This window comes from Rhinopithecus bieti, unplaced genomic scaffold (genome assembly GCF_001698545.2).
Source record: "Rhinopithecus bieti isolate Rb0 unplaced genomic scaffold, ASM169854v2 scaffold_33652, whole genome shotgun sequence".
In the NCBI taxonomy this organism is placed as follows: domain Eukaryota; kingdom Metazoa; phylum Chordata; class Mammalia; order Primates; family Cercopithecidae; genus Rhinopithecus; species Rhinopithecus bieti.
Window position 1 is genome coordinate 4,496,540 of NW_016814761.1, and position 13,019 is coordinate 4,509,558.

A 13,019-nucleotide genomic window follows, 5' to 3' on the forward strand; every position below is an offset into this window, starting at 1 on the left:
AAAAAAAAAAAAAAAAAAAAAAAAAAGAAAGAGGAACCTTCACTGCCTCTACCTCTGGGCTCTTCTTCTGGCACCAGCTCCTCGTGCAGCAGCTGATGCTTTCCGGAAGCTGGGGGATAGGTATCTTGCCACGGACTCAGTGAATCTGCTCATTGTAAAATCCAGTGCTTTTTTTAAAAATTAGAGTTCAATGTTTAAAATATTATGAGATATTTTAATCACACACGAGAGAAATGTGTAATTGACACCCATATATCCACCATTCATATCCAGCAAATGTTAACATTTTGCAATTTTCTGCATATCCTTTTATTTTTTATTTAGAGGTTACAGATATGGTGGCAGCTTCTCTGTAGCCCTCCTGCATCCCATTCTTCTCCCTCCCTCCCCTTCCTGAGCCTGGCATGAGACATTCTCACCAAGTTTTCACAGTCACACCACTTGTGTAGGTGGCCCTGAATAAGAGAGTGTCTTGTTTGGGTGCTTGAAAGCTTGCACAGACGCCATCATTGCACCGTGTATTCCATTCTGCCGATTGCATGACTCGTTTGTGTCTTAGACCCTCCACATTGATCGGGATAGCTGCTGGTCATTCATTTTAGCTGCTTTATAGTATTGTATTTATATTTCTCCCACAATTTCTTTATCTACCCAGTGACATCTCTTCTTTTTTTCTTTGACCCATTTGCACCAGTTGTCACTGTTGACCAGTTTTGAGTGTTTTTACAGACCTTTACTGGGTCCCTCTAGGCATTCAATGTTGCTTCACCCGAGACAGTGGGATGCAAAGGTAACTGGACACACCCCTTGCTGGGATCCTGTAAATATTTCTCTCCTTTGGCTTCCAATAATCATGGTTGTACTAACAGTACCAGCCAGTATTCATTTAGCGCATGCCATGTCCTAGACACCATCAGAAGCATGTCACTCCTTTCATCCCCACAACAAGCTTATGAGATAGATACTATGATTATCCAGTTTTATGGATAGGAAACTGAGGCTGAGAGAGGCCAGGTCACTTGGCCAAGATGACTCATCTAGTCACTTGGAGGATCCAGATGGGGGCTCAGCATTCAGACCCCACAGCTGTAGCCTGTACCCACTGCCGTGTTAGCTCTTGAGCTCCGGGCCTCTTCCCTGCCTCTGCCTGCACTTCTTGTTTGGGTCTTCCCCAGTCTCCATCATTAGCCCGATCCTCTCCTGCCCCTAAGAGTTGCTGTTTCTTCTCTAGGATATTGTCTTTGGTCTTCCTTTCCTTATGGTATCAGGGTTCCCGCCATGGTCTCTCTGCTACTGTGGCCCTAGGGAGACTCTACACACAGCTGAACACTAGACTGCTATCTCTCCCCCAGGTCTCTGGAGTCGGTGAATCACTGCCCTCCATTGCCACAGCCCACTGGATGGCTCTGTCTAGATGTCCAGTGAATCCCATAGAGTTTAGAGACTCTAGCGTCCAGCCCTAGTCTCTCTATCCTCTATCTTGCTCTGGCTTCTGTGATTATCCTGGGTAGTCATTCTTAGCTCTCTTTAGCGCTGTCTCTCACACCTGCCCTCTTCTTTCTGTCCCCTGCCCTGACATCATGCCTCATGAAAGCCTGTGGTGGCCCAGGAGCCCCTCACCTGCTCTCTCTTGTCAGAACCACTTTAGGTTTCCAGAATGTCACCCTCCCTGAAGCCAAGTGTGATTGTGTTGCTTCTCTGCTGTTAAACTCTTGGGGGCTGCCATTGCACCTGGAGTGGTCACCGGAGGTCCTAGTGGGATCTGGCACACTTTTCCTGGCCTCATCTCAGCTTGCCCTTCATCCTCCCATTCTGCCATCTGGAACTGGTCCTACTTCTTCAGAGTATTTTGCCCCAGAGTTCATCACCCTGCACCTCAGAACGTGCTGTTTGTTCTCTGGCCCTGTAAGGCCTTCTCCCCTCCTACCCTTGCTCAGTGGATTCATTTCCTGGAGCTGCTGTAACAACGCACCACAGACTGTGCAGCTTAAAACAATAGATGTTTCTTTCCTCCCAGTTCCACAGATGGGAAGTGCAGCATCAGGGGGTTGTCAGGATGGGTTCCCTCTGGGTGCTCTAGGGGAGAATCTTTCCTTCTGCTTCCAGTCTCTGGCGGTTGCCAGCTTCTTGGGCTTGTGGCCACCTCTCTTGAATCTCTGCTGCCAACTTTACACGGCTTTGTTAGTGGCTCTTTCTTGGGCCCCTTCCCTGTGCGTTCTGTTGTACCAGACATAATTCCCATCTCAGGTGTGGCATGCCAGGGTTTACAAAGTCTCAGGAGGATGCTGCAGAGTTTTCCAGTCTCTGCCTACAAAGGAGAAAAGGTGCAAAGTCATCCATTGATTCAGCAGATCCTTACAGAAAGCAAATTTTTTTGCCACAGGCTGCCAGGTCCTGAGGGTGCACTGGAAGACAAAGTATAAATCAGATGTGGTACCTGCCTTCTGAATTCACTCTCTGCAGCAGGAGAGACAGGTGGCAATTATGAAATCGTACAGAAAAAAATCCTGTATATGTTTTCATGCAGAAATCTGGAACAAGAGCTGTGGAGGAAAAATTCCAGGGCACTAGTCAAGTGTTGTTTGGGGACCTGTTCCAACAGGGACCAGGAGCAGAGGGGCTTTGGGCTGGAGCAGAGGAAGGTAGCCAGTCAGGTAGAGGGAGTGGCCTATTCAAAGACCTCAGGCAGGAGGGGCAGCAGAAGGCAGGAAGACCCAGTGGTCTTCAGGGTGTTTAGGAGATGGGGGTGGGGGTTGGTAGGGGCTGGCTCAGCCACACCTGCTCAGTGGGGTTGGTCTATATCCTGAGGGCACTTCTGCTCACTTGTGCTTCACCTTCTGCCTTTTTTTTTCCCTTCTAGGTGAGAAAATCAAGTCAGGAAGTGCTCTTGATTCTTCTGGAACAAGATCTAATTTTCCAGCATGATATTGAAAACAAAGTGTGTCCCGTCCTGCTGCAGCTCTCTGCCCCAGACAGTGATGACGAATATAAAGCAGAAGCTGTGAGCGTAAGTCTGTCCAGCGAATGACTGCCCAGCACCTGTGGGCACTGTCCCATAAGTTGACTGATACCTGACTTGAAGTGTTACACGTGTTTGATTTTGGTCAGCACTGTTCTCATGAACAAGGTAGCCAGTTATTCAACCTAGGTTGGAGAAAGCTCACAGTTCAGCTCTGAGCATGTTTTAGAAGTAAGCATTCTTATAGCACCAATTGTTTTTTTTTTTTGAGACGGAGTCTCGCTCTGTCGCCCAGGCTGGAGTGCAGTGGCCGGATCTCGGCTCACTGCAAGCTCCACCTCCTGGGTTCACACCATTCTCCTGCCTCAGCCTCCCGAGTAGCTGAGACTACAGGCACCCGCCACCTCGCCCGGCTAGTTTTTTGTGTTTTTTTTTTTTTTAGTAGAGACGGGATTTCACCGTGTTAGCCAGGATGGTCTCGATCTCCTGACCTCGTGATCCGCCCGTCTCGGCCTCCCACAGTGCTGGGATTACAGGCTTGAGCCACCGCACCCGGCCAGCACCAATTGTTTTAAGAAGAAAAGGCTTGAGAAATCAGAATGATTTGGGCTTAGCAGCAGTAGCTGGCTTAGATTTCTGTTGGACAAGATGCTGAGATTTATAGGTAAGTCCTTGAACCTACTTGGACCATGGGCCTTCCTTCTCAAAGTAAGACCCCTAGTATGGTATGTGAGATAATTTTAGGTGGTACTTAGACAATTAAGAAGAAAATTTAGTAGACTTGTGTGTCTGTAGATTAGGAGAAGACTAAGACAGATATGTAAGCAAATAAGAAGAATCACTGTGAAGAATGCAGATGTGGCCAAACATTTACAGGCATTTGGGAGATGCTGTGTTAAAGTATTTGTGCTTCTGTCAGTCAGAGATGTGCAGTGAAAGGAATAGTATAAATGCTCATTGTCTTCTAGTTAATAGTCTGGTATCCTTGGGTTTGCAAGATTCTGTGTCCATTTTTAAATGATTATACAGTCGGGATTTTCTACTCGCTTCTGGAGTCCTTGTTCACAAACCAGCAGCTGATGATCCAGTGCTGGCTTTTCTTGCCCTCAGATCAAGATGTCTCCATTTGTCCTTGCGCCTTTTCCTTTGTGGCTCAAGGGGAGGTCGCAGTGGGCCATCTTGTTTTCTTTAGCTGCTGCTCCTCCACTGACCCATGCAAATAATGCTGTATGGCATGACCCTTTCTGTTTGCCTTATAGAAGCAAATAGCTCCAGGATTATTCCAACATTTTAGGAAAAATTTGTCCCTAAAGGATGTAAAAAAATCATAAGCATTAATTATGAGTATAATAAAATATACAGAAGATAGTCGTTTTCCTGTTTGGGAAACAATGACGTTAGAGAAAGGAATTATTTTCTTTTTTTAAAGTGCAGAAACGTTATACGCCATGGAGCTAAAAAATTGTATTACAGCATCAGAACATTTGGCAATTATTCTTCATTTATGTAAAAGTTTTCTTCAACTATGTGTTAAAGGTCTGGCTTTTAAACTAATTTAATTTTTTGCATATTCCATATGTTTGTAAGATGAATCAGGCTGAAGAATAATTGATTATTAAAATTCAAATTCTCCAGGGTTCTTTTATAAATTTCTTTCAAGTATTCCTCTACTATATAGAAAATTAAATTTGTTTTGGACAAAATGAACTGGATAAATATCATTTAGTTGGGGTATTTGGCAGTTGATCAGTGAACTTTGCCAACTAGATCTTTCTTTTCATTTGGAAGTTGGTTAGGCAGGGTTCCAAGGTTACGACTGACAACTGAATATCTTATCCCTAAAGGCTGATAATACCATGAAAAATAATACTAAAGGCATTTTGCATGATTTTATTTTGTTTTCTTTCCAGATACTCCATTCTTGTCAGCAATATTCTTCTTCTTCTTCATTTTTTTTGGTCGAAACATTTGGAAAATATTACAAGCCTTCAAAAAGCTATCTGCACAAATCACTTGCAGAACAAATTAGTTCACATAAATTGTATTTTTCATTCCAAGCGAGATGCTGGTCTCATTACTTGAATGGATAGGATTTGAACTGTGGCTGCAAGAACAGAAGTGATCTTGAACCTCCTACCCACCATGGCCCAGGCTGCGCTTGTCTGTTTCTCCCAGGTGTTCCTGCAGGACCTCTGCTTTTCCTCCCGTGGAGATCTGTTGGGAGTGGAATGTGGGATGTCTGGTCTGGCCCGTGTGTGCTTTGCTCCAGTTATTTCCCCAGACCCTGGAGGCCAAGGGGCCTTGGCAGGGTGCAGGGGGGACTTGCCCCTTGAGTACGAGAGAGCTGTGGAACACAGACAGAATCTCTTCTTTTTAGCTAGGAAATGACAATGTGGGTAGAGTAAATGACAGTGTGGGTAGTCATTATCCAAGGAAGAGAAGGCCACATGTATGCTTTGTAGAGCTCCCCTAGGAAGGCAGGGTTCTATTTAGCTGGTCTGTGGGTGATACCCCAAACATTGCGGGTGCCAGTGTGTATCCATTAGGAGATGATTCAGGGAGCTGTCAGCTAAAAGGGTGATGAGGAAAGAAGCAAATTAGGCTGGTCAGATGCCGTCTGTGTTTGGGGGCTCTCTTTGCATCCAGATGGTGTGAATATTGCTACATCTGTACTGTACATAAACACGCTTACTCAGAGCAGTGCCATTTTGAAGGAAGTGCCTCAACTCCCAAGGAGACTGCACGTCTTCATGGACAAAATACATCTGTTCATTCGACTTTTCACTCTCATTAGAACTTACAATTAGTTGATTCTGATGCTAACAACTCTAGTGCATATATGACTGGGAAAATCAGAGATAACCAACTGCATGTGTCCTGGGTGTTTTAGATTGAGTTATGCAGGACAGCTTCCATGTTGGGACATGAGTACATGGAATCCTGGGAAGTACATCGCATTTTCCTTTGTGAAACCCTTCTAGAAACCCTACGCAATGTTAGTGACTCTGTCCTTGATGCAGTCAGAAGGGTTAGCTCTGTCTTCTGTCACTTAGCAGTTGAGTTGTGAAATTCTGTTTATTTCTCCCTCAAGATGGTGAGCTTCTTAAACACTGGACTGTGGTATCTTTGCACTATCAGCACCCAGCACAGTGCCAGGCTCAGAGTCAGTACTAAATAAATGTTTGTTGGATGAATGAATCGGTAAAAACTGCAAGAACTGTGTCTTGTAATTATATCTAGACAGGATAAACAGGCCACTGGAGACCAATTATAATTCCTCTTGCTTGCAGGGACGCCATTAGCATTCCGAGATTATAACTCATTGTCAGAAGTCTATTTTTCTCTCTCAACATGTTTTCACATTAAGGCTTCCTCATTTTTTGTCATCATTTCTATTTTTAAGCTCATTTTTATTTGTGCATGTATTTAAGAAGAATGTTGTGGTTATGTGCTACAAAGAATAGTTAACTCCAAGCAACTAAGTGAAGATCGTCATTCCATACAAGTGGTTCCCAGGGCCACGGGAATATAATCTCTTGTCACTTGGTGTGCTGACTTCTAATGACTCTGGATTTGTTTTATGCTGTATAGTAATAAGGTCATGCGGGTGTGGCAGATGGAGAGGGGTGGATGGAGATACTGGGAGTGCTTTAGTTGCCCATCACACTGGATACGGAAGCCTCACATCCTCATTTATTGTGGCTGTCACTTTGTACAACTCTGCTAAGCATCACATCAGAAATATGTGTCCTCTGTGTTCTGAGGACACAAACCTTTTCCTTACTTGTGTTATGGGCTAGTTTCCCCTTCGCCCAACCCCCATTGGTTTTCTTTCCCCTCTTCCTGTATGCAAATTCCAAATAGAATGATGGGTAGATTACTAACTCAGACCATTTTCTACTGTAAATAGGCAGTGCTGTGTATATAGTGAGAATAACAGACTTTAGAGACAGGAAGTCCTTCTTCCTCCCATCCCTGCCTTTCTCCATCCCTTTCTTGTCACCCCACTTCGGTCCTTCACTCCCCTGCCTTACCCTCTTCCTTCCTCATTTTGTTCTTTCTTCCCTTTCTTTTTACTTTGTTGGGGGAATGGAAGAATTATTTCACAATTTTGTTTTTGGCAACTTTTCATCTTGTTTCAATTTCAAACTTGCAAGAAAGTTGCAAGAATAGTAATATGAATTCCCCTATACCTCTCTCTGGCTTCTTTAGTAATTTATATTTAGTTTCATTTGTTTTATCTTTTTTTCTCTTCCCCTCCATCTCTCCCTCTCTCTCCACACGTACAGACAGATGCATATTTACTGTATTTATTATTTTCTGAGACATTTGAGACTCAGTTGGAGGCATTGTCCCTCTTTACATCTAAATACTTCAGTTTTTAATTTAATTTTTTATTAAGGACAAACAGCAGCATTCATCTAAATACTTCGATGTATATATCCTAAAAGGAAGGAAATTCTCTTATATAACCGTAGTACAATGATCAAAATAGGAAATTTCACACTGATACAGTGCTAATGTTATAGCCGCAGTTCCTATGCAAACATCTTTGTTCAGATCCCAGTCCAGGGTCCCTTGCTGCACTGAGCTGCCCTATCTCTTTGGTTTCCATTAATCTGGAACAGTTGCCACGTCTGTCTTTGAATTTTGTAACACTTAAATATTGGAAGATTACTGGCCACATTTGTTTTGCAGAGTGCCTCCCTGTTTGGCTTTGCCTGATGTTTCCTTGTGATTGGATTCAGACTCTGTCTTTCTGGCAGGAGTATCACAGAAGTGATGTATTCCCAGTGTGTCATGGCAGGAGGCACAAGACTTCAGCTTGTCCTAATATTGGTGATGTTAACTTTGATGACCTAATAGATAGACGTGGTATCTGCCAGGTTTCTCCAGTGTGCTCTTTTTTCTCTCGGGAAGTAATGAGGAGAGTTACCTTGAGACGATTTAAGTATGCTTTTCTCCGTCAGACCTTTACCCACTAGCGTTGCTGTCTATTGATGATTCTGGTTGGCATTCTGCTATGCTCCCTTCTCCATAATTTGCCACCATTTTGTTGAGGATTTTCGTATCTATATTCAAGAGAACAATTTTCTTTTCCTATTATGTCTTTGTTGGATTTTAGAATCAGAATTATTCTGGCTTCGAAAATGAGTTGGGAAGTATTCCCTCCTTTTCTATTTTCTGAAAGGTTTTGTTTAAGATTGGAGTTATTTTTTTCCTTAAACATTTGTTAGAATTCTCCAGTAGAACCTGTGGTCCTAGAGTTTTCTTTGCGAGATGGTTTTTCATAACAGATTTAATTCAGATACGGTGCTGTTCAAATTTCTTCATCTGTGTAACTGGGTAAGTTGTACATTTCAGGGAATTTATTAATTTCATGTAAGTTGTCAGATTTATTGGGTTAGACTTGTTCACGATATTCTTTTATTATCTTTTTAATGTCTGTAAGATCTGTAGTGTTATCCCCTTTCAGTTATGATCTTGGTAATTTGTGCTTTTTTTCTCTCTTGATCAGTCTTGCTAGGGGCTTATCAAATTTATGTTTTCAAGCCAATTTTCGGCTTCGTTGGTTTTATCACTTATTTCTTTTTCATTGATTTCTACTGTTTATTATTTCCACCCTTCTCCTTTCTTGAGTTGTTTGCTTGTCCTTTTTTTAGCTTTTTAAAGAGGAAACTGTTTTTAAGCCTACCTTCTTTTCCATTTTAAGCATTTAAAGCTACACATTTAATGTTAATGTCTGTGTAATATATTAACCCTTTCATCATTGAGAAATGTCTGAGAGTAATCCATATTTTATAATCAATTATGATAGTAATATAACCACTCTAGCATTTTATACTTATTGCTTATTTTATTTGTTTATATTTTTTTACTCTCAATTTATATGTCTTTACATTTCAAGTGTTTCTGCTTTTGTTAGCATCTAGTTGGGTCCTGCTTTTATATCCAGTCTAATAGTTTCTGCTGTTTAATTAGTGTGTTTAGTTCATTTATATTTAATGTAATTATTGATATGTTTGGTTTTATTTTTGCCATTTCTCTGTTTTCATTTGTCTCATCCGTTTTGTTGTTAATTCTTTTCTGTTTGCTTTTGGGCTAATGAGTATTTTTCAGCATTGCATTTTAATTCCTCTATTGAGATTTTAAAAAATATATCACCTTTTGCAACAGCGTGGTTGCATTCACTTGCCTTCATCCTTTGTGCTGTTGTTTTCGTGTATATTACATTATGAGCCTGCAAATACACTGTTAGGCCATTCTTGGATTGCTATGCAGAAATACCTGAGACTGGGTTATTTATAAGAAAAGAGGTTTAATTGAATCATGGTTCTGCAGACTATACAGGAAGCGTAGTGCCAGCATCTGCTTCTGAGGAGGTCTCAGAAACCTTTTACTCATGGCAGAAGGCAAAGTGGGAGCAGGCATGTCACATGATGAAAACAAGAGCAAGAGAGGAAGTGGTGGGGAGGGAGGTGCCACACTTTAAGTAACGAGATATGCAAGAACTCACTATTGTGAAGATAATACCAAGCAATGAGGGATCCACCCCCATGACCCAAATACCTCCCACCAGGCCCCACCTCTAATACTGGGGATTACCGTTCAATTTGAGATTTGGTGGGGACGTATATTTAAACCATATGGTACAGTATTTTAATTTTTGATTTAAAGAGATATATCTTTTGAAGAGAGTAGTAAAAAAGGAAAAAATGCAGCCTTTTATATGCCCATTTTTACCATTTTTGGTGATTGTCATTGTTTCCTTTCCTAGATATGAGTTACCATCTGGTATCCTTTCCCTAAAAGCCAGAAGAACTTCCTTTAGTACCTTTTGTAGTTCAGGTTGGCCGATGATGAAATTTATTAATTTTTGTTTATCTGAAAATGTCTTTATTTTGTATTTATTTTTGAATGATAGTTTTGCTGGATGTAGAATTGTGAGTTAAAAAGGTTTTTTGTTTCTTTTCTTTTAGCATTTTGAAGATACCATTCTGTTGTCTTCTGGCCTTCTTTGTTTCTCATGAGAAGTCATCTGCCATTTATATTGTACTCGTATATATAAAATATCCCTTTTTCTCTGCTCATGAGATTTTTCTCTTTACCTTTGGATTTTAGCAGAGTTAGTATGCTGTTTTGTCTCCATCGAACTTCTTGGATTCGTGTGTTAAGCCTTTCAACTAATTAGGGAAGTTTGGGCTGTTGTTGTTTTAAATACCTTTTTCTGTATTCTTTTTCTCCTTTCAGTTTGTGACTTAGATAACACAAAGTTGGGACCCTTAACATTGTCCCACAGGTCTTTGAGGCATTGTCTAGTTTTCTTTAATCATTTTTTTATCTCTGATGTTTAGATTTGATAATTTTTATTAATTTATCTTTAAGTTTATTGATTCTTTTTTTACATCTCTCCAATCTGCTATTAGGCCTAACCAGCAAATTTTTAATTTCAGTTATTGTATATTTTGCTCTAGAATTTCCCTTTTGATCTTTTATAGACCTTTACAGTTTCTATATCTCTATTGTATAGAAAGTCCCTGTCTATTCTTTATGTGTTTTTTCCTTGTAATTCTTGAGTATATTTATAACAGCTCCTTTAAAGTCCTTGTCTGGCCCTTGCAACATTTGGATCATCTTGATGTTGGTTTTCATTGACTAATATTATGGATCACTCTTTTTTTTTTTTTTTTTTTTTTTGTTGAGACGGAGTTATCAGCTCTGTGGCCCAGGCTGGAGTGCAGTGGCCCGATCTCAGCTCACTGCGAAGCTCCGCACTCCCGGCGGGAGGTTCCCGCCATTCTCCTGCCTCAGCCTCCCAAGTAGCTGGGACTAACAGGCGCCCACCACCAATCGCCCGGCTAGTTTTTTGTAAATTGTTAGTAGAGACAGGGTTTCACCGTGTTAGGCCAGGATCGGTCATCGACTCCTGAGCCTCGTGCATCCGCCCGCTCTCGGCCCTCCAAAGTGCTGGGATTACAGGCTTGAGCCACCGCGCCCGGCCCACTTTTTTCTTATTAATGCATGAGTAGTGATTTCTGATTGGACAGTGGACATTATAAATGGTACATTGCAGAGTCCCTGGATTCTGTTATATTTTTCTAAAATGATTTCTGTCCTAGGAGGCAGTTACCTTGATTAATCTCCAACTCCAAATTATCTGCCTTGTGAGCAGAAGCTGAAATCTGTGCACAGTGTATTTAATTTCTGACTGCTGCTTTTTTTCTGGGTCCTCTGGGATCTCCCCCACATATATGTAGTTTAGCAGTCAGCCAAAGATTTAAGTACATTTTATGCACAGATTTTGGACCTTACTTGCAAATCTCTCCTGTTGCAGTATATCTTTTAAGAGTAGCCTGTCCTCCAGTTTCTGCCTTTTGGTTGCTTTCTACTGCTTTCACAGGGTGTTTTTTTATGTTTTGTCAAGATTTTATGCTTTTTAGCTATAGGAGGGTTAGTTTAACTTAGACTGTGCTATTACCAGAAGTCTTGGTTCTTTTTTTTAGTTTCCATTTCTTTGATAAGATTCCTGATCTGTTCATTCATTGTGACCCTATTTTCCTCTTTGTACTTGAGCGTATTTGTAATAGCTGCTTTAAATTCTTTTAAAGTCTTCTAATTCTAGTATCTGGATTTTCTGTGGGTGTTTTTTCTGCTGACTGATACTTTTCTTGACTATGAGTCACATTTTCTTATTGCTTCTCATGTCTATAGATTTTTCATTTTCTATTTTGTAGAAACTCTGGATTTTGTTATTTACCTCTAGAGAGTATTGACTTTGTTCTAGAAAGCAGTTCAGATTCTGTTTTTCCTGTAGTAGGCAGCAGCTGAAACAGCTCACTTCTTTCATCCTTAAGTTACTGTTTGTCTATGAACCGCATCATCTCCCCTGTGCATGGATAGTTCAGAGATCAGCCAAGGATTAGGGTAGGATTTAACCACGGATTTTGGAACTTTCCTTTCTTTGGCTCCCTCCTTCCTTCACAGTAAAACTGTAGCTTTAAAAAATTTATGTGTGTCTGTATGTATTTATTTCACTAGCTTTAGGGACACAGGTGGTTTTTGGCAACATGGATGAATTGTATAGTGGTGAAGTCTGGGATATTAGTGTACACATCACTTGAGTAGTGTACATTGAACACCAATAGGTGGTTTTTCATCCATCACCCCTTTCTGACCCTCTCCCCTTCTGAGTCTCCAGTGTCCATTATATGACCGTGTTTGCCTTTGCATACCCATAGCTTAGCTTCCACTTGTAAGTGAGAACATGGGGCATTTAGTTTTCCATTCCTGAGATACTTCACTTACAATAATGGCCTGCAGTTCCATCCAAGTTACTGCAAAAGACATTCTTTTGTTCTTTTTTATGGCTGAGTAATATTCCATAGTATATATATATATACACTACATTAAAAAATATATGTGTGTGTGTGTGTGTGTGTATATATATATATATNTTAGTTTTCCATTCCTGAGATACTTCACTTACAATAATGGCCTGCAGTTCCATCCAAGTTACTGCAAAAGACATTCTTTTGTTCTTTTTTATGGCTGAGTAATATTCCATAGTATATATATATATACACTACATTAAAAAATATATGTGTGTGTGTGTGTGTGTGTATATATATATATATATATTTTTTTTTTTTTTTTCCTTTTTTTGAGATATCGTCTTGCTCTGTTGCCCAGGCTGGAGTGCAGTGGTGCAGTCTTGGGTTACTGCAGCCTCAACCTCCTCGGCTCAAGTGATCCTCCCATCTCATTCTCCCAGGTAGCTGGGACTACAGGCATGTACCACTACACCCAGCTAATTTTGTTTACTTTTTTAGAGACTTGTCTCACTGTGTTGCCCAGACTACAACATTTTCTTCGTCTTCTCCTCAGTTGATGGGCACTTAGATTGATTCCATATCTTTGCAATTGTGAATTGTCTTACAATAAGCATATGCATACGGGTGTCTTTTTGATATAATGATTTCCTTTCCTTTGGGTTTATACCCAGTAGTGGGATTGCTGGATCGAATGGTAGACCTACTTTTAGTTGGTTGAGAATTCTCCA

At 40.9% G+C, this 13,019-nt stretch overlaps 1 protein-coding gene across 7 annotated transcripts in view; it reads left to right on the plus strand.

The window, feature by feature from the left end:
* Nucleotides 1-13,019, plus strand: part of LOC108515310 (serine/threonine-protein phosphatase 4 regulatory subunit 1-like) — a 96,299-nt gene that overhangs the window by 58,135 nt on the left and 25,145 nt on the right. For all 7 annotated transcript variants that reach the window (XM_017852063.1, XM_017852067.1, XM_017852062.1 and 4 more), the window contains one exon: nt 2,861-3,007. In XM_017852063.1, the coding sequence (XP_017707552.1) occupies nt 2,861-3,007 (147 nt within the window). The remainder of the gene's footprint in view (nt 1-2,860; nt 3,008-13,019) is intronic.